Source organism: Macrobrachium rosenbergii, chromosome 17 (assembly GCF_040412425.1).
Source record: "Macrobrachium rosenbergii isolate ZJJX-2024 chromosome 17, ASM4041242v1, whole genome shotgun sequence".
Classification (NCBI taxonomy): Eukaryota; Metazoa; Arthropoda; class Malacostraca; order Decapoda; family Palaemonidae; genus Macrobrachium; species Macrobrachium rosenbergii.
Genome location: NC_089757.1, coordinates 2,188,770 through 2,211,269, shown reverse-complemented (window position 1 = coordinate 2,211,269; position 22,500 = coordinate 2,188,770). Strand labels below are relative to the sequence as shown.

The 22,500-nt window shown below is 36.9% G+C and overlaps 1 protein-coding gene and 1 long non-coding RNA gene across 3 annotated transcripts in view; one reads left to right on the top strand and one right to left on the bottom strand.

Annotated features, from left to right (window-relative positions):
- Positions 1-21,278, top strand: part of LOC136847659 (IQ motif and ubiquitin-like domain-containing protein) — a 29,906-nt gene extending 8,628 nt beyond the window's left edge. Inside the window, exons 2-11 of the mRNA XM_067119461.1 lie at positions 3,395-3,553; positions 6,290-6,473; positions 7,503-7,649; positions 12,037-12,206; positions 14,204-14,269; positions 14,586-14,693; positions 15,841-16,065; positions 16,306-16,473; positions 17,609-17,782; positions 19,057-21,278. Of these exons, the coding sequence (XP_066975562.1) occupies positions 3,395-3,553; positions 6,290-6,473; positions 7,503-7,649; positions 12,037-12,206; positions 14,204-14,269; positions 14,586-14,693; positions 15,841-16,065; positions 16,306-16,473; positions 17,609-17,782; positions 19,057-19,146 (1,491 nt within the window). The 3' untranslated portion in view covers positions 19,147-21,278. The remainder of the gene's footprint in view (positions 1-3,394; positions 3,554-6,289; positions 6,474-7,502; positions 7,650-12,036; positions 12,207-14,203; positions 14,270-14,585; positions 14,694-15,840; positions 16,066-16,305; positions 16,474-17,608; positions 17,783-19,056) is intronic.
- The window catches only part of LOC136847663 (uncharacterized), an 86,305-nt gene that overhangs the window by 61,587 nt on the left and 2,218 nt on the right, over positions 1-22,500 (bottom strand). The window lies entirely within an intron of this gene.

The window sequence follows — 22,500 nt, the reverse complement described above, 5'->3', positions numbered from 1 at the left end:
ATATAATTCAAGTCTTAAAAATGACAAAAATATAAACTTCAAATCAAGGATTATTAAAAGCGTATTAAGAAAAAAAAAAAAACTTAAAACTAACAAATAAAACCAGGTCAACAGAGGAGGGCCCCCTTTCTGCTCAAGGTAAAACCTCTGAGTGACACTTGGACACGAAAATCGTTGGAACCATAAATCAGTAGTAACCGGTTTAACCGCTTTAAGGAGGCAATGGATAATTGGTCGCTGAGTTTTGGTGTATGGTGTTTTATTAAGAGAGATTCTAATTTTACAAGGGAAGAGTTCGTCTGGTGCTTGTGCAATAATTTCATAGTTTTTATATGGCGCTCATGTTTTGCACTTTGTTCTCTGTTCTCTGATGGCCGAGGACTCACACACAAAATATATATATATATATATATATATATATATATATATATATATATATATATATATATATATATATATATATATATATATATATGTAGAATCTACTGGTCACTTTTACCAGACCATATGTAATTCTGATAGCCACAATGCCCTCTTAACTTCTCGAGAAGTTAAGAGGGCACTGTGGCTATTAGAATTCCATATATATATATATATATATATATATATATATATATATATATATATATATATATATATATATATATATATATATATATATATATATATATATATATATATATATATATATATATATATATATATAGAGAGAGAGAGAGAGAGAGAGAGAGAGAGAGAGAGAGAGAGAGAGAGAGAGAGAAATTCGCTGTCAAAATTTCTTTTGGGTAATCGTGATTGATGACAAGATGATAAATGTGTCAACCACTACCTAAAAGTGATTCCTTGGCCTGATTACGGTGTCCAGGAAGTCTCGTTATCTATGACGTCTGACCTTCCCAACTCAACCTGACCGACCTCAGGATAATTTCTTGGTCGAATTTCCATATGCATGTGTTTTCTTTTCAGATGTCAAGATATTCATTTTAAAAAAATCATTCCTTCTGCTCATACATTTGAATTATTCACAGACGATCTACATAACCCTCATGAATGGTCAGAGTCATTTCTTTTCGTAATAGCTACTAGAATCGCAATTTGGAAAAGCGTGATTCAATGCCCCTAGACACCTTATCGGCCAAATAACGTTTGCCAGACCGCAGTACGCTAAAAAATAAATAAATAAATAAATAAATAAAGGATTTCGAGGGAACAGGAAAACAAAGTAAAATATTAAAGGAAGACTCAACTACCAGTCAAGATATATATCACAGCTCCCTAACCGTTTTTAGCCGTATTAAGCCTTGGACACACGGCGTTGCTAATAACTTCAGAACAAAAGTGCATGAATAATAGCAGTTCAAGAATAAAAAAAACTCACGAGATCTCAACACACACACACACACACATACACCGGCTCTCTCTCTCTCTCTCAAACGTCACCTGCTTTCGCTAAAGCAACCGTGTTGCGAACAATTCAAGGGCACCGCTGCCTACAGGCGAGATCCACCAAGTTCTTGCCACAACCGGTTCTTCGACTGCTACAGCCTTGTGAGATATCGATGAAATCAGCTGTTTTGCAGGAGTCTTTAGTAGGTCGACCCTTTTAGACCGCGGTCGGACCTTGAGAACTGATTGTGTGTACCCGTTCGATCTCACCGCATATTGAACCAATTTTATTTATAACGTCCTCGATTAAAACTAATCTTTGTCGACGAACGTAGTAACCGTCGCGCTCTGGAAAAAGTCCTAAGTATATTATTTACATTGTATTGAAAAACTGAAATGTTCACATCGCACAATTACGAGAATGAAGGTTTCTATAAAGCAGCCCCCTGTTTTTTTAACTGATATGAAATATGACCTGACACAAATACAGAAAACGTGGTCAGTTACAGGTTACGATCTATAATCCTATGCTTAGAATATTTGATTTACAGTTTTTTTTCTTCTAAAGTGGTATGGCTAATTATGTTAATTATTTTAGAATACATACGACCATTTCGAGCCAAAACTTTCTTCTTCTTTGTCGTAAGCTTTGCCCACTTCTTAATTGGGTCGCTGTTCCCTATCAGCCTGTCGAGCCAAACCTTTCATACTGATCCCAAAATTAATATACCTTTTCAATGGCTATATACAGCATATACATATATAATTATATATATATATATATACGTATGTATGTATATGTATATATATATATATATAATATATATATATGTATGTATGTATGTATGTATATATATACATGCATACACACACACACACACACACACACACATATATATATATATATATATATATATATATATATATATATATATATATATATATATATATATATATATATATATATATGGACTTCGAGGACACACTACTCGTTTCAAGACTTACCGATGTTTATCAGTAGCAAAATTCATTTTATAATCTCATTTGACGTTAAGTCTCGATCAAACATCAACTGTTAATATACCTCATCAAAACTTAACCTCACACCATCCTCTTTACAAAGCACCGTTTGGTCGCCGAATTTCAAGTTCATCAATTTAGTAGGTCTGGGTCTTCCAACTTTTCTGGAGTACTATAGTCCCACGAAATGTGTGAAGGACATGAGCCAGCCATCTCCATTTCCCTTCCTCCTTTATCTCATCTACAAATGGAACTGATGTAATTTACGCTGCGGTATCATCTCTCACGCTGCCACCCATCTGACTCACAATATTCTTCTCAAAGCTTTCTTCTCAAATCGCAAAATTTATGAGATTCGGTTTCATCATTTTCATACAATGATTCGTGTTCTTATCAGTGGCGTAGTTGGCATTCCATCAACGGGGGTGCCTAGGTGTGGTGGTGGTGGTGACGGTGATGGTGCTACATTCTTTGTGAATCCTGTCTTTATCTAATCTTCTCAGTATCTTCGAAAAAAAAAAAAGAAAAATCTTACCAAAAGGACCATTTTGAATTTTTTTACGCACTAACGTTTTCCACTTTTCTTACACCTTTCGCCACTTGGCATCGCGCGACAGTATAGGCCTACGCGACAGTATAGGCCTACTGTATCAAGAATTTAAAATCGGCGACAAACTCTCCCTGTGCGCTTGGAGTGACAGATATACACCTTCATTTCTTAAAAGAATTAACAAAATTTCAAACAAGTTTTACACTTTAAAAGAGGAAAGGAAGTTGCCCGTTTGAAAGCCCAATGAACGTATTCCAACAATTTTGTGGTGCTATAGTCTCAAAACCAAACTTACTTTCATTCAGACTTTCATGGTTCATGGAGGAGAGTTTTGATAACAGTTTCTATAAAAAAAAGGTATGTACGCCACGCATCTCAAGAGCAGTCACGCCATGTTTCTTATTAATTCTTCTTTTCGTTTGATGTGCTCTTGAACAGGGTCGGTGGCCAGGCGGCAGTGGCGCAGTGGCCACGGTGAAGCTTGTTCTGGAAGGAAATCTGGGCGTCATCACCAAAGCTTGGCCTTTGCACGAGAACCTGCGGTTATTGAGGACCGAACTCAGCGATGCTACTCAAGTCCCGGCGCCTTTCCTCGAGGTAAGGAACTGTACTAGACATTCTTTTCACAGTCTGAATTCTTCAGTTTATTCGACGTGGACATCATTTTTATTATCTTCAAACACTAGAATTTCTCTCTCCTTCTGTGTAAACAATGTTGCACTCTACAGACAATGTTTTCCGTTTCGATTTTGCCTTTTGAATGTATTTTGTGACAAGCTTCGTTCCAGTCTGGTGTTATAAGACAAGAATATATAATACAAAGAAAACAAACTGACGAACGTAAAACCCACGAAGATAAAACGGGAGTGAGAGCTGCTGACCACGGTATCAGTAACTGCAATCTAATTGCCATGTCATATTCGAAACACACACTCTCTCTCTCTCTCTCTCTCTCTCTCTCTCTCTCTCTCTCTCTCTCTCTCTCTCTCTCTCTCAAATATATATATATATATATATATATATATATATATATATATATAACCTGAACATTGGTAATCTTGTTGCAATTACTGAGCGTTGGGTTTCTCTTTCTTCCTCTGTTTTCCCTGACACTTGACAACCTGATTTCCTTTACGAGGCAGTAAGTAGATTTGTTCCCTGACAGTTAAATCTCACTTTCACTCTATTTTTTTTATCCAGCCTGGACTAGAAAAAAGTTAGGGTAGCCCGTTCTTATTAAATCTGAAAGGTAACGTAGACAAAAAGAGCTGTGGTATTCACTTAGAGTTTCTGTACTTTAAAGGTTTCCAATGAGAGATACATTGGGCAACCCTAACTTTTTTCTAGGCCCGGCTGGATAAAAAAATAAGAGTGAAAGTGAGATTTAACTGTCAGGGAACAAATACACTTACTGCCTCGTAAAGGAAATCAGGTTATCAAGTGTCAGGAAAAACAGAGGCAGAAAGAGAAACCCAACGCTCAGTAATTGCAATAAGATTACCAATGTTCAGGGTGATTAAGGCAATAAACCAGTTACTAAAACTGTACATAAAGAAAAGAGAGAGCAAGAGAGACAAGCTTCCCCGTAGAAGAGAAGGCTGAGAGATTAAGTTTGAGTCGGGTCATTAATCAAATGAACTGCCTTTGGGCCAGGCCTATCATGGAGGGAGGCAAATTGAACAGCAGCCCAAATATGAAACCAATACTTTGGACAGAGATGAATAATTATGCTATAAAACTTTAACAACCGAAACGAATGAAAGACTTAAAATCATCTAAGCAAAGAACCCAGTTTTTTAAGGTAAACCAGAGTAATCTCCATCTCTCCAAGACAGGAACAACGAAGTAATGATACACGTTAGAGGTACTATTCACCAAAAAACTGAAGAGCTGGATGACAGAGGAGAAAGAAAAGTAAGAAGCTGTGTCTTGAAGGCACTGAATTGACTACATTACCGGATTCCCATTCCGATAGTCGCAAAAGTTCAGAGGTAATGGTTGAGAATGGAGCAATTTCGAGACTGAATGCACTGAACTGCAAGGTGCTGGGAGGGGAAAGAAGAATGAAAATGGAGTGCTGAACTGACAGAAAAAGTATGGATAGGAAAATTAAAGTGTGATTCGAGGTTACAGTGAAAAGCTTTAAAAGAATCAGAAGCATTATCACTGGACAGCTGGGTTTTCAAGAGAATCAGTAGAGTCTAAACCCTTTCAATACCTCTCATGATGAGAAAATGGTGATGTACATTCACTGCTGTCAGAGAAGAGGGCTGAACCTAAACAGGTAGTTTCTCAATAGGCGACTGGTGTCTTGGCCAACCTATTACCTAAAACAGAATGCAGCTGAGTTTAGTAGGGTCTAAACCCTTTCAGTACGTCTCATGATGAGGAGAAAATATTGATGTACATTCACTGTTGTCAGAGAAGAGGGCTGTACCTAAAGAGGGATCCACGGTGTGTCATGCTTCCGTCTACTGGTAGCATCTCAACAAGCAACTTGTGTCTTGGTCAACATATTGTCTAAAAAGAATGCAGTTGCTGGTGGTTGGGCAGTAGGATGACATAAAGAGAATAACTATCAGAACCAGTTTTACTGCTATTTTCTATGGTTTTTTTCCACCATACAGGGAAAACTTTGTTATCCAGTTTCATTTGCATTAACTTGCTATGCTTGAAGAAAATGGTACAACCCCAATGTATTTTATACATGTATAAATTTGCATGTATAAAATTACATCATGGCAAAATTAAGTAATAAGCAAATTCAGAATTTCTTCCTATTCAGAAAGCTTAGGATGCAGACAGTGCAAGATTGGTAGCATGCAATAACTGAAATGGTACTGGAAATGGTGAGGATAATGGAAGTTCATTAATGAGATGAAGCTTAAGAAAAATGGATAAATATGAATGATTTGAAAACTGTCGATTAACAGTTTCTGTTGCTGTAAGTAGCAAATCATCTCTTTGAACAATTTTCTTATTAGAAGGCAAAGGTCCAGGATGCTGGTGAGTAACGTCCCCAGAAACAAGCATCATTACTTTCGTACAATCTGGAAATTCATGCAAACAAAACAGCTTAAATACTGCAAGTCTGGAAGTTTTAATTCAAAAGTAACTCTAAATATTGCCAAACACTCAAAATCATAAAATACAATGTAACCAACATTAAGTAAATATCACTGGAAATTTCAGAGTTGATTTTGCACTCTGTATCTGAACTTATCTTGCTGGCTACCGAACTTCACTAAGATTTATTACCAATATCGTTAGCCCAAGAGGCTGAATTTCAGTGGCAGTCAGCTTTTATTTTTGCTCTACCGGTCTTCTTTCCAGCTCACCTTACGCGGAGGTATCCTGGAAGAGGGTTCCACTCTGAGGGATGCTGGAGTCGAAGCCAATGAGACTGTTCAAGTTGCCGTGTCCTCAAAGCGGCCACGCTCCCACCCGCTCACGCTACTTGCCCCAGTGACGTCACCCATCCCAACCCCAGATGTCATCACCGTTATCGTCACAGATGGTAAGGCTGAATTTGGTTTGCAAAGAATTGTTAGATTGTAACCCCTTCCAGATCCTGGTCGTATATGCCTAAGTGAAAGGTAATGTTTGCTACAGTTCAGGCCAGAACTGAATGCAGTTAATGTTAGCGGTTAAGTCAATTAATGCTAATGTTTCTCTCTACACTGAGATACTATCACTAAACTATGAATTTCATGATTGCAGTGGTGCCTTTTTTCTAAATGACAGTTTTTATATATAAAAACCTTAACTTGCACATGGAATATTCTGACAGTATTGCCATACACTCCCTTAGTTAAAACTTTGATTTGGACAATATATTCATGGGAACTTGGCTTTTCGAAATTACAGTGCTCGCTTCAAACTCACGCACCGTGGTTTTGTTGCATATTGCAGTTGAAGTGAAGCAGATTGCAAAAGTAACACCTAGAGACTCCTGTCCTGGACCTTTTACAGTAAGGGAAAAGACAGTGGAGAAACTTAATGCGCATGACTATCTTTCCCGGCTTTTCTTTGCGTATAGCTTTATCCGGGGTTGTTAGGTTCGTCCATCATCGCGTAAACTGAGCATTCGTTTTTTTACGGATTCTTGTTTCTGTGATTAGATTTTGGCCTTTAGGGCATTAGTCCTTCCACACATCTGATGTTTGCTTAGCAGATTATCCTCATCACTTTGCAGCAAAAGTGTGAGTGCAATAATCTATTTCTCAAAGTAACAGAGAAGTAAAACTAAAAACTCTTAGTTTATCAGTATTACGGGAAAAGTCACAGACCTCATTAAAAGGACAAAACAATAATGAATTATATAAGATGACCATGTAAATAAAGAAAAAAACTTTAACTGCAAACAGCAGAGACAGAATATAGGGTGGAATACCTAAATGCATGTACCAGGGACCTAAATGAAGATGTGATTATATAGTCGTAGTAACTACTTGCACAGAGTAAACCGTTTTTTTTTCAGTCCATTAGACAAGCCTGAGTTAAATAATGATAAACTCTGCCTTTGTTTTCTCACATTTCCTTCCAGGTGATGGTGGGGAGAGAGAGGTTGTGGTGGAGGTCGAGTGGGGAAGCTGTAGGAAGCCCTGGCTGGGAGGATTCAAGCACAGAGTCTCTGGGATCCACTTCCACAACGCTACCACTCAGACAGTCCCTCCTCCCAAAACGAGACCTAGTACGTGTAACTGGCATTTAACCTCTGTCTTATAAAAAACAAAAAAGGTTGAGTTGTTAAGATCTCATTCAATTTTGTTCCATTTCTTTATCATTTGTTACAGCGTCCAGTGAATATAATAGCAATGAACAAGTGGAGTTCCCAATTAGTCCTTTATGATCCCACTCCCTGGCACGCAGAAAATACCAATAACTGAAGTCATTGCAGCTTAAGCTGCTACTCACAAAGCGTCCCTAACCCGCCTACGCCGCTACTTGCAAGTTAAGAGTTAAATATCCTCAGGTATTTTAACAAACATTGTCACTGTAGCATGGAGGTCAACTTCAAAATTAATCTATCTCAAAGTCTGATGAAAAACAAACAGAAGGCTTTGGGATGACTTCTAGACCAAAATTAAACAGACTTGAATGAAGAAAATTAAGGGAAAATGTAAAAATAAGGAGTAAGAGAGAAAATGAATTTAAGAGCCCTTGATTGTTTCAAAGGAGGAAGAAAGGTACATGAACTTACTAAAACAATGATGAAAGTGGGACAGAGAACCAAGATTTATGCAAATGCATGTCTAAAGGTACAGCACTAATAAATAGTATAATAATATAGTTTGACCTTGTCTTTGCATGCGTGTGGATGTGTGCACATTGGTCGGTATTGTGAAAAGAGATTTTTCACGTCATAGACTGTTGGAAACAAGCCAGGCTGACATTCTTACTTAGTTAACTGATAAAGGAGAATGAAACGATATACTGTCATGAGCGTGTATAGTTGCGTTTAAAAGTATGTCTCATTCTTGCCCAGAAGTTTGCATCATAGCCCAATTAATTAACCTGATAAGGATTTTCTCTCTCTCTCTCTCTCTCTCTCTCTCTCTCTCTCTCTCTCTCTCTCTCTCTCTCTCTCTCTCTCTCTATATATATATATATATATATATATATATATATATATATATATATATATAACATATATATACACATACATACATACATATATACATACATACATACATACATACATACATACATACATACATATATAATCAGTAAGCTACAAACGTCCTTTAATATCCAATTCGCTCTACCTCGGAAATAATATATTTTCATATATGTTACCGAAGGGGGATTTTTTAGTTGATAATAAGCCCGTCGTCTCGTGGGCTCGAACCAACGAAGGACAAGAACTCAGGACTACAGTGGACGCCTTAAGCCACAGGCCCACGGGACGACGAACTTATTATCAACTAAAAATTTCCCTTCGGTAACATATATGAAAATATATTATTTCCGAGGTAGAGCGAATTGGATATTAAAGGAAGTTTGTAGCTTACTGGGTGTATATGAATCACGGTGATGTGATAAAAAGACATACATATATATATTTCTATTATATAATAGTGAATGTTTGTTTATTTGTTTGGACACTATAGAAATCCAAACTGCTTGACAGACCCAGACAAAATTTTGCGTACAGCCTCTGTGTCACCCCAGAAAGGTATACAACTCAAAATCAAACCCGTACCCAGTGACAGACACAAACATAGACAAATCAAATAAATCTTCGTTTTTACGTCAACTTTTCCTCCAGTGCTTTATGGGTTAATTCTCATTTTTCACCTGACACTCCACCTTTTCTTCCAGGTGCTGTCAGACTGACCTACAACAATACATCCAAATCCTCTATAACATAAATTTTTTATCAGAATTTATGTGAATTTTGATCATAATTTATAAGAATTATTATAATTGTTTATTGCCTCGATAAAATCAACATTGAAAACCTACAGAGCATAAAGTTAGAGGAACACGGCGAAGTTAAACTCCTCCCACTGCAAACTCTATAATCAGTTTAGTGCAGCCAAAAAATTAAACAGATGTCTTACTGTATTAGACTTACTTTCACTCATTCATAAAGCAATGTAATTCAAAATGCACGTGGCCATCATTCGACCCAACTCAATTTATGACAGTTATTAATGTAATTGTTTATTACCTCGATAAAATCAACATTGAAAAATTTTTTGGTTTAAATGAGGTTTGGAATTAATTATCGGCAACCAGATTGGTGAGGAGTAAGAGACACAGGACAGAACGATTGACACTTAACCATATACACAGGCCTTCCCGAGTCTATCTCAGCACATTATATAAACTTGATCGAAGAACTAAGTAACATCTGTCTTACGATCACGAACATAGAATATGCACGAAAAAACGAAGCATCCACCTAAGTTCCCCGATTCACACGCTCTCATCTGAAATGGACACCTGGCAACTACATCATCCCGTGAAGAGCAAGACTGGAAGAGTAACTACCAGTCAATTCGCACCTACTGCTGCACTCCCGTCATTTAGGAAAATAAAATGTTTATTGATAATTATTTATTAGAATGATATATATATTCATTTCTATCTTTTATCAACGTGTATTTATTAAAAAAATAAATAGCCGTTTGCCTTACATTCCTCCACGAAGGGTATGTTTTTGTTTATGATACTTATAACGCCATTACCATAGGTACGAATTGACCGTTAGGTACTCACCAAACCTTGCTTTGTACGGGTTGATGCAGTTGCCGTACGAACATGCATTGCGGTAATTTTTTGTTATCGTTCCGTGTAACTTTATATTAAATGCTACGTTCATAAATTCGATGTCATTGTAAAGTTAATGAGTTGTAATTTATTATGATATGTTAAAAAGTCCCTAAAACCAATATAAAGCATACGTATCACGAGTTAAAGTTAGCCCTATTGGAAAATGTTTGCAGTTTTTTAATTCACCAAAAATCGTTAAACAGAGATACCTCATTTTTTCTTATTCAGCACAAAAGTAAAATAAATTGCCATATATATATATATATATATATATATATATATATATATATATATATATATATATATATATATATATATATATATATATATATAAATATATATATATATATAAATATATATATATATATATATATATATATATATATATATATATATATAAATATATATATATATATATATATATATATATATATATCATTACTATTTGTGTTAGATGTGATACGACATAGGGCAGTGAAACAAAGGCAAAAAGTACGAACAGGTTGTAAGTTATCGGTAAGTGACACTTGTTGGCTACTGTTTTCAAAAAATCACCAAAAATAGGTACACTGAAATTTATCATTTTTATTTACACGATGAGAAAATTCAATACTTTTCGTTTCCAATAAATTCTGCTGACTGATGAGGAGGTGGAAGTCTAACTGCTGCAGAAATTCAATTAATAATAAGAAAGAAGCCAAAGGGGCTTAAAAGAGTAGTCTAAATATTTCAAATTAAAAAAAAACTTATATCACATACAATATTAATGAATGAGTTTCATGTGGAATATATATATATATATATATATATATATATATATATATATATATATATATATATATATATATATATATACATATGTATATACACACATACATATACATATGAGAAGCAGTGGCCAACTCTAAATTTTTATATTGTGTAACAACAGGTAAGCTATAGGCAGTGTACAGAGCATGAAATTTGATTAATCACATTCAATAAAGCAATTACTAAAATCCAGAATTCACTGAGTATTATTACAGGTTTAAATGGGGACGAGTCTTAGCATCTGCGCACGTGCAAGACCTTTGTTGCCAAAGAAAATACTTCACTATCTAAGAACATAACAGCATAAATTCCGAATTCGCTTTGTGTGCTACATTATATTGTACTAAAATCTATTAAGGATTCTCTTGCTGTTTCAGTTTCTTGCGTAAATTTATCAAGGTAACCGTTGTAAGTCTATGACATAAGCTCCAATAATTATGACTTGAATTTACAATTTTCCATCGGCCGTGTAGAATTCAGGTAGGAGTGTGATTCCACTTAATCTCCCCTGCCCCCCACACCCCGCCCTGTGAGCGTGTGTGCACAGTCAAATTTCTATATTCTGGTTGCATTTTTGCTGAGAAATGTGCTTTGTAAACGGGTGATTTCAAACTGTCTATTTAAGTTATATGTAATATTATAAGTGATAATAACCTCTTATTAGGTGAAAATGCAAGACATGTCCAATCAGCTCACAGACAATTACAATTATTACAAAAGATATACGAAAAACATGAATAAATATCAAAATGACTGACTGCCTTTTCTCAAAAGTATCTTCTTCTTTTAACGTGCTTGTTTCCCATCTGTATGGGGTAAGCACGATGCCCTTCTTTTTGAAGCATATACTTCCATTTAAATATTTTGCATTTCACTGGAACGGGCCTCAGTCTCTTAAAAAAATTCAGTAGATGTGTAAACGATGGTTTGCTTTCCCGAAGTGAGAAAGAGCAGAAATTAACCGACTTTCGTTTCTCCACTCTCCTTAGCCCAGGTCACTCGCGGGACTCAGACGGTGAAAACCCGATGCTGTAGTACCCAAACAAATCGTAATGCTTCCACACAAACGACGTACCTGCACCCAATGATTCTTTCTCCCGACTCCATCATCATTACGCCAATGGAATATTCACCGAGCTTCAGATATGACCTTGACAGGGTGAGGATCTTGTACTTACAACTTTCTGATTGACAGGGACTCCGCCAATGGCCACATCGAGGTAATTCCTATAATGAAGCCTGACTTTGAAAATGACTACCGTAACACTAGTATCCTATGGTGTTTAAGAGGATGAACAACACAGGGACCTAATGGATAAAAAAAATTCATAGGGAAGAATAAAGAAAGCTGAAAATCTATGAAGAACGCAAGGTTGTCACTTGAAAGATGGGTGTTATAAGTCAAGAAAAAAAAAATAATTCCGAAGCTGTCTGCAAAGGGAAATTGAGCGTGACCAAAGGTTTTCATTAAAGTATTACAGATTTCCCTTTATCAAGGTAGTGATAAGGGGTGGACTGGCAAGGTTAGCTTACAACAGGGAGATAGGGAATTTATAGCAGGGGCAAGGGAACGATATTGTATTAGACTGATAACCTTTGATTTAATCCTATCACGACGATAAGCAAAAGATAAAGGAAATATTCTAGACAATGGCTTATATACCACAGTAAGGCTTTAGTTACCGAGATAAAGTATGGAAATTCGGACATAACAACATGAAGGAAGCCTAATGCTTTCGATAGGCAGTTAACAATTTGTGCTATGAGATCTTTTCAAGATAGATTATTTGAAGATGAAAATATTGACAAAAGTGAGAGGTTTAATCACATGTTCACCAACAGCATGATAAATCAGAACCCACATCAACACTACTAGCAACAAGGCTGTTTCCTGACTTGATCATTCCAGGGCATTTTAAGAGTAATTTGGTTCTTTTTCTTTGATTTACTACCAAACAGGTCCTCTTACCTTATCTGCTCACTAAATCTGAAGCAATATAACAGTTTCTAACCGCATACTTCTTTACATAAAATAATTATCTTGCCATCTCTTGGACGTAAAAGTCTGGAGGCTCAGTGCCTTGAATTCATCCTTATTTAGACCTTAGATTTAAACAAGCGCTTGTCTTGGAAAGATGGAATTACCATTGGCTAATTCTGCCCTTGATGTTTATGATTATCACTGCCTCAACTTGTGAAAAGATGGTCTGTGTAGTATTCATCAGACAGAAAAAAGTAAATAAAAATTCAGTTACCAGTGTCAGTGACACTATGTACCATTCATACTTATTATTGGCTACATTTTTGTTTGGCCAGTTATATCTAGCACACTGCATGCATTTACAAAGTCTTCAATAAAACATCGGTTACACTACAGAATGGGAGTACCTTGTACCGCAGCTACTTCCAGGTCTAGGGAGTAATGTGAAAGACTTTTAAGTCATAATGGAACGCCCATTTAAAGAACAACCGCCACTGGGAGCATGTTTGGCGACCAGAGAGGAATTCCAAATCTGTCCTAGAAGAAGCTCTTGGAATCCCACTCTTCAGCTGTCCTGGGTTATTCTGGCCACTGATGGGGGCTGGTTCGACCTAAAGGGTGACTGGATAGGCCCTGACAACTACTGGTCTCCACAGATGTTGCCAGATGTACATACCAAAGGGACAGTAATGGCACTCACTTTTGCTGTGCCAACCAAGCAAAGATCAACAATGATGTTTGATGGAGCAATTCGGATTATAAAAGCAAATTTTTCCCCAAATCGTAAATTGCGTGCTATATTTCGGGGAGGTGATGTTGGCATTTTCAGCTATGCAAGAGATCAGTTATCTCAGATAACAACCTTCTAGCATGATTTTCTGTCAAGTGGCTTTAGGTGAGTTTCCTTTGAAAGTACTGAATGATGCTCTGACCAAATGAAAATTTAACTTCAGGAATGATCTTAATGTTTTTGTATTCCTGGTTGAGGATTTTTTGCTGTATAAAGATTATTTATGTAATTATATTGTGGTAGCTAACTTACTCAAAAAAAAAAATAGAATTTCCAGGTGCTGACAAGCACGCTACCCAAAGCACTCTCAGGAGAAAAATCATCACATCCTGAATCCTGTGAAAACTCCCGTGTGATAATTATACCTGAATCCTTTTGTTTTCAGATTTTGCTCTTGCAAAGGCTGGCCAGGGGGTGGTTGGCTCGTCGCCAGGTCAAACAATTAAGAAGGGTAGGTACTTTGCCAAACAGTAATTCTCTAAATGTTTCATTGTTAATAATTTAACAGTAACATGCTTCTCAATGTTGTAACATGTTTGACGGTGTCACCTATCTATCTAGATTAAGCCAGCCTTGTGCTGGGAAGGTGCTACCTGGAAAGCCTTGTTAAGTTTAAATGCTATTTCTGAATCACAAATCACGGTTTTTTTACCAGACTACATGAGGAATTACCCGGGAGTCAATTACTAAATAACATAAACAAATAAAATGAATGGTCCACTTGTGAAAGGTTTGCCTTGACTGGTTTTCATTTTTCTCTGCTCTAGCAAAGGCTACAAATGCCACCAAATCCAAGCGATGGGAATGATGCGTCTTCCTTGACCACTTCTTCCTCTCCGCAGTCTACTGAGCACAGCACTAGTCAACAACAAAAGGTATACTATTATCTGGCAACATAAGCTAAGCTACCTGTTCATTATAAGACAGCTAGCATCAAAACTAGGTAAGCTCTCAACAACTGAAGGTAGGTTACCTAACAAAGTTAAAGACAGCCACTCCACCGAGTACCAAAAATCAAGTTATCAGTCCAATAACGAAAGCTACTTTATCTATCCAACAATTGAATGTAAGTTATCTAGTTAGCAACAGAAAATGGAAAGTCGCTTATCTGCATCAATTAATCTATATTGTACGTATGTTTTAATTTCCTGAAAGTTAAGGTGGAGTGCGGTACTTAGATGTTCTAAGAGCTTACCAGAAAGTGTACAGCACTATACAATTTACAGCAAGTTTCATTTTTGCTGTCGGGATTGGCCCTCCCGAAATGTGTATTCTGCTTTGCCATAATTGAATGGAATGGAATATAAAATTCATGCTAAAAGCCAAGCACCAGGACCAATGAGGTCATTCATAGCTGGAAGGGAAATTCAGGGTAAAGAGGTTTTACAGGTGTAACGGAAGGAAAACCTCGCAGTTGGACTGTGAAACAATTGTTACGATAGGATGGAAAGTTAGATGGTAGAAAAAGAATATGAACGGAATTATAAAAAAAGTAATGAAAGGGGGCTGAAGGGACATTGCAAAAAATCTTGAGTAATGCCTACAGAGCGCCGTGTCAGGTGAACTAACGGCACTGCCCACATCCTAGGGGAATCATGTTCTCAGGATAATTTGACCTTGGTACATACTGACCTGCTTTTAAAGCAATACTTAATATTATAAACTCTAAACTCTAGCTCTGTTCTTTCTTGTGTAACAGTATGCTGTGATCCATTCCATTTACATGTAATGGAATAAATTAAAGAAACTAGGGTCTAGTCAGTTATCTTGTTAAAGCTATTCTGGAAATACGAGTACCAAATACAAGACAGCTATCAGTATCATAGTCTCCCGAGGATTTCTTACTTAACATATTTCCACAAGTGCACAAAAGCGATTATTATTCAAGTGAAAAGAATCCAGGAACTAAACTACTGTAATGAGTATTAAATATTTAAATACCAATCAATAAAATTAAGGTGGAAATTAACTATGCAGAGCTTTAGAAAAACATGATTTGCAATCTTCTTGTCTTTCACTTAGGGCTGGCGGGGAGCTGTTCCAATGGCAGAACTATATTCCCGGCTGGAGAACTGGAGGAAAAAGCAAGTTTCTCAGATCAACGCCACTCTATCAGGGAGAGCACGCCGGAGAGCTTTGGTCGCTCTCCTGGATAAAGAGACGGAGCTCCTCAGATCTCTGGAAGCTCACAGATCACTGCAGTCAGCCAGAAGAAGAAATGCTGCCATTACTCGCTTCTTGGAAGAGGTATATACCTTTACAAATGACTGAGTTGCTGAATGGATTTCGTTATGACTGCATTCCCATTATCCAGTTTTGTGTGGAGTGAGGTGTAAAAGGGAAATGTTGGTGAAATTGTATCATTACATCACTCAACACAGCACCTGTGGATAATGCACGTGCATAAGACCACTATTAGAAATCTAAAATCACATCTTTCCTTTCCATTTGCCGTTTTTCTAACACCACCCTTTGCCTGTCTCCCAGGTGTCTAGGGCACAAGTTTGGGAGGTTGGTGGAGAGACGAGAGGAGAAGTTGAAGTGGAGACGCCAGAGACACGGCCAGTCAGAGACCTAGCGGCTTTAGCAACGGCGCTTCAACAGGATGCAACTGTTCAAGTGAGACTGAACCAACTCAAGGCTCTTGCGGCAACGGTAACAAGAATTTGAAAACTATGACGCATAAATCAAAAGATGAAACTTGTACCTGTACTTGGTGTTAATTGCTGGTATTTCAGGTTTTTGTTAGTGATATATCCTGGAAAAATTCCCATAAAGAATCTAAAATGCTCTATGTGATTCTTGCATCGCTATATTCCATGGACGCATCTCAGACGTAACCGAGTATGGTACGGAGTTGACCAAAAACACTTAATTAAAGCCCAAGGCTCAGAATTCGCACTTGTAGCTTTGCTTTTCAGTGTTAACTGATTTAATATTTTTGTATTTTCCCCTCTACATTTGCTGTTGTTGACAGTACAGCATTTGCTCTTCCTCAATTTCTAAAAAATTTCCTAAAAGTTCCTCATGGTCCCGTTTTCTCACTTTCACTTTCCCGCTTCTCTGGCAACAAATTTCTCAAGTGTACCAGACCTCCTATTCCTTTTTTCCCATCATCAGTCTTCCAGTTCCTTGCCCTCAGTCTCGAACTGACCTTCCTTCATCCATCATCTCCAATCTAAATAACACGCCTGGATAGGAATCACTTAGCTTTGTCGAGTTCAGTGCTTCTTCCAAGACGCTACTCTGCTTATTTCTCTGACTAGCCTTACATCATCATCGCCTCCGATGCCGTACAACGCAATGGGCCTCTGTGAAATTACGCCACTTGCGTCTTTCCTGTGCTTTCATTTCTACACATCTCCACTCATCTCCAGCTTCCCATCTCATAGTTCTCATCCAAGTAGGTCTAAGTCTTGAAACTCTTCTGTGAAAACAATTGTTACCTTGAAGTAAATTGGAATCCAAGGTCTTAGAGACATCCCTATTATTATCTTGACAAATCTTGATAATCTTGGCCACCAAATATGAAGCCCCCATTTTCCAATAAAGCATGAACTGAATGCATACGTTATTTTAACCTCATATATATGAGTGGAGTATGTACAGCAGTTGAGTAGAGAATCTTTAGTTAATGAATTTTTTAAATGGTAAATGTTTCCAAATTTTCCAAGCTCCATATTTTTATGTTGATGGCCGCAGTTCTTCTGAGATCAGTTTGATACTAAATCAGTCAATTTTATCCACTGTATTGCTTGCCCATCAGTCTGATGCCTGCTTCATTCAACAGGTAGAGCATTTCCATCCTACGCGTGGTGATGCTATAGGAAGCAGGCGTACTGGCCAGGAACTGGTTAGCCTGGCTCGAAGAGGAACTCACCTCCTGGTCAGAGGAACGACGGACGCCCGACTGAAAGGACTACGGAAACGACTGCACACTTTAATCATCAACTACCTCCATCAAGTTCGTTGATTACAGTTCTTGAAATTTTATTCTCATATCGTTTCAACTAAAAGCACAAGGATTATATTACAAAACTCATGTAAATAGTGATTAAAAGGACTGAATGGAATTCAATTCCTCGTTATTTTAACTAGGTTCATAAAAAAGATAACTTTTCATGGAAAGAAAGATGAACAGATCATTTCATGGAAATCACTGTCCTCGATCCACACTAAGGTCCCTACATTGTTTGCATATTCAAACACACGTACGCCCACACGCAGAGAGACCTTGATAACTCAGCCTTCCCTAGCTATCCTATACTAGTGATGAATTCATCATAAATATTTGCTCAAACGACCATACGTTTACCAAACCTTTACTATAATTCAGAACAATTTTTATACACCAAACTATGAAATGCCATCTATCTTAGCCTGATATCGTGAACTCATAGAAATATAATAGACTAGTTGCCTTCAGTAACTGTAAATAAATTGTGCACATACAATGTGCCAATGTGTACTGTACCTACAACACTACGCTTATTTCATGTTGCTGTAACACTGCAACGCTCCACTGACACAACCCTAACTGTATAACCTTACAGGAGATCCATATGTAAAAGGTTAATGAATAAGCATTTTATCAAAATACATACAATTAAAGTATTGAGTATTGTACACGAGGCGTGCATATACTCGTACATGCCTTTGTGTGAGCTTTTGTTCTGGAAGTGTAGCCGAAATCTTAACTGCCATCTCTCTCTCTCTCTCTCTCTCTCTCTCTCTCTCTCTCTCTCTCTCTCTCTCTCTCTCTCTCTCTCTCTCTCGACTGAGATTATTTTTAGGAACTAGTGCACTCAACACAGTACAGATCACAGTCTCTTTAATTGAAATTAATAATGACAGTATTATGCAAACCATAACCTTTAGATAAAGGGTGTTTATTATGGCATAAAACAAAGTTGGAAATTTAAATGATACGCATCCATTCGGATGACATTGCCAGTTACACCCAAGACAATTTCCATTCCCAATTATCCAAAATCCTGTGTGTCTTTTTCAGTCCAACAGGGGTGGCTCCAGATCCCAAAACCTACGAATTGTTCACGAATTTTCTATCCTTAACACATACTATCAAGTCAATACACTTCACTCGTAGTGCTGTCCCGAGAGGTTTTTCTTCAATAAAATAAATTCGTAATAAATAATTTGCAATTCTTTAAGAACCTGAAACCTCTACCCATTTTCTTTTATTGGTATCTAACATTCACGTCCTATCATCTCTTACAGGTTCAGGGTCGGGAAATATCTTCCGTCGTGGCTCCACGAACTGTGAGAGCTGCCGGAGGAAAGCCGGTCCTGGCACACGGTCGAGAGTGAAAGTACTCTTTGCTTATCAGGAAATGCAGTTCGAAATCCCACCTTACATGTTAGAAGCTCTCTACTGACCGGGAATGAATATGAAATGCCATGAATCAGAAGGGCGTATATTTCACAGAGAGTTTCAAAACATCGCGTCCCCTCTTCAGTGTGGAAAACACTTAAAAGGAGATGTAATGTCTCAAAAGTCTCTGTTTAATACACTCTCAAATTCCATTTGTATACTTTTTAATGTTTGCCCCTTAAATATAGTTTTGTAGTCAAATCCTGTTAATCTCGAAAGTCTGTTTTTAGGTTGTATTGTAAGAGAAAACAAGAAAAAATATATGAATTACATACCATCTTTAGATTTACGGAAAACTAACAATTACAAAAGAATTTTTAACAATACAGAAACTAATATAAAAACTTCGAAATTATCATCTAGAGAGAGTTTCTTGTTTGCATTACCGGCATAAACTAATTTATAACAATACTTCACAGTTATATGCTTTATATCTGAGCTAAAGTAATGTTAAACTGTTATAAACCTCTTTCATTCAGAAGTGACCATTATTACTGAAAATTCTAAATGAAATGGGGTTCATGAAAGACTGGAACCACAAAAAAACATCTTGACTAAAGATGCAATATTTTGATTGCTAAAGCACAGTGGAAAACATCTTCCCAAAAGAAAGAAGTACAAGAGTAATTCTCACTATGATGTTTATCTACATACGGTTGTCTAAAGTACGGGGTACATCATAGAACCCACGAAATCAGGTTGTAGATGCCAAATATGCTAAATATGAACCGAGTTCTCAGCACACAGTACTAAGCTTTGTCATATCATGTTATTTGAATCGAATGACCGCTGGGACAGGCTACCAAATACCAGATATGAAGTCTCTATCTCGTATAGTTCATAAGCTAAGGCCAATCACAAAAATCTTTAACCTTACCAGACATAGGCCTACAGACAGACCAACAAAAAGACAGATCCATGACTAGAGGAAAAGACAGACTGTTTTTTATAAATTAAAAATGAGTAAACAAAAAATGAATAACAGCGATTACTACTCGCCTCAACATTGAAAGTGCTTTATGGTATTAGATACCTTTATATGCATACGGTAAAAATTTAGCAGCCATATATGAATATCTTAAGCTATCTATCTAGGTGGCTTGCTAGTGATTAAGTATATCTTTCTCCTGCATCAAAGAACTGTGAGGTCTACAAGGAAACTTATATTACTTAAGTTCAGAATGCGTATTTATCATCTGTTAAATACAAACGGTGAAACTCTTCCATAACAAACCATAACTCACAACGCATCCTTTTAATAGTGAGAGATATGACAGCTAAGAGATTCTTCAAGACTATGTATAGCATTCTGCTTTCAGATTTATTGTTAATCTTTTGTTCATAATTTTGCTTGCATAGCTAACATAATATTTATGTTCCTGTTTTATTTTTTTTTTTAACTGATTTTATGATTAGAACATTGCTTCGTTACTTTATTCAGCTTAGGGGTCTCAAATAATTTCTTTTTACTTGGGCACAGGTATCTAGGTACGTGGATTGGTTAAAATTACAAATATCTTTAAAATGACCAACTAATATTGTATATTAGTGGGAACTTACTTTGCTTTTCACATTTATAGAGGCATCCTCACAATTTTCATGATCTGGTTTTTAATTTCCTGAAGGTTGAAATTTCTGATGGATGATGGGTCGATACCCTAATCAACACACGTGCAAAAGACTCCTTCAGACTTTGATGCTCCCTAGTAATACCTTGAAAGTACACACTAACATCTGATTATCAGCTAAGTGACTGAGTGAGGGAGTGAAGATATATTTTTATAGTAAGACTGCACTATGGCACAACGAGTGGTATATAGCAGGGATAATATAAACACAGTACGTAACACAATACTGTGTAAAAGCAACTGAACTTATCAAAGCGCTTTCCATGGTAAATAATTATTTCCTATTAAATATCATGTGTAGTTATTGCTTAGCTTCATGTTTACGATATTATACCTTTGGATTGGTGCCAAAAGTAACTAACAGGAAGTTGCAAAATATATAAAGATAAACTTAGGAATGTAGCTACTACTATTTTAATAAAATTACCATTGTATAGAAACCTTACAGAAGTATCTTTTTCCTTACCGTTAAACCTAAGCATTTCAATAGTACAGTATTAGATTAACAGTCAGTCTGTTCACGTCAACAGCTTTGGCTGGGAGCAATGTAGCATTTTATTGCTACAAAGCGGGACATTTACTACCTCAGGCAAAAGAGAGATTTCCTTTCAAGTGGGAAATGGGGAATCCTTGTTTTACAGGAAAAGATGATTTCTCTACCATACATTTAAAATCCATATTCAAAGGCATTATTGGTTCACCACCTTGTTTATTAGTGACAGCAACTGCATGAGAAAACCTGAAGATATATTATGCCACAGATCTATGAAACCTAGTAAGGAACGTAACATTTATGTAAGCAATAACCCTCAAGATGTAATAGACCAAAAGGGATTATCCTAATGACAAACCATGCAATGAAATTTTAAAATCTGTAATTTTCCTAACATGCAAACCCTCAGTCTTTACATATGGGATTCACTTTCAGCGTAAGCTGGAGCCGGCCATTAACTTAAAACAAGGTGGATACTGGTGATTGGCTACTGAAAGAAGGGGATGAATCCCTCCCATCCAGATGGTATGCATTCACTTTACCTTTTGGCCCAGGAAGCAGAATAGAGGGTCGCTAGAGGTGGGCCATTTATGTAAAGACCTCAGGTTCGTATGTTAGGAATGATACAAATTACTCAAAAATTTGTCAATTGTTCCTACAGCTGTTAGGGTTAAGGACAGGATTGAGAAGACCTTAACATGGCTTCCACAGTCAGATGCTTCAGCTTCCAGAGTCTCTGTTAGAAGAAGTAAGAGAGCGGCCCTACTGGCAATTGTAGCCGTGGTGCTCATAGGAGCGATTGCTAGTACATCAATTTCTAATTTGGTGAGAGCTGAACATAAGAAGTGGAATCCGCGTCATTGGAGATTCAAACACAGATTCAGGCAATAGTGGCTGCTTCTAAGTGGCTCATATTTGGAGATATTCTTCCTCTCAGATCTCTAGAATCGACTCTAATGAATGCAGCATATCGCCATGGGTCTCAGGTAATCTTTACTGGGGAGAATTTGTATCGGTATTATGGAATTTTAAGAGTGAAAGTCTTTGATAAGGGTTAAATCCCAGTTAGTAACTTGAAATCGTTTCACAGTTTTATCATATGGCCTTTCCCTACTGGGTTCAATGGGTCAGTAATAGTATGGGACAGTGAGGAGACTACGTACCTTTTG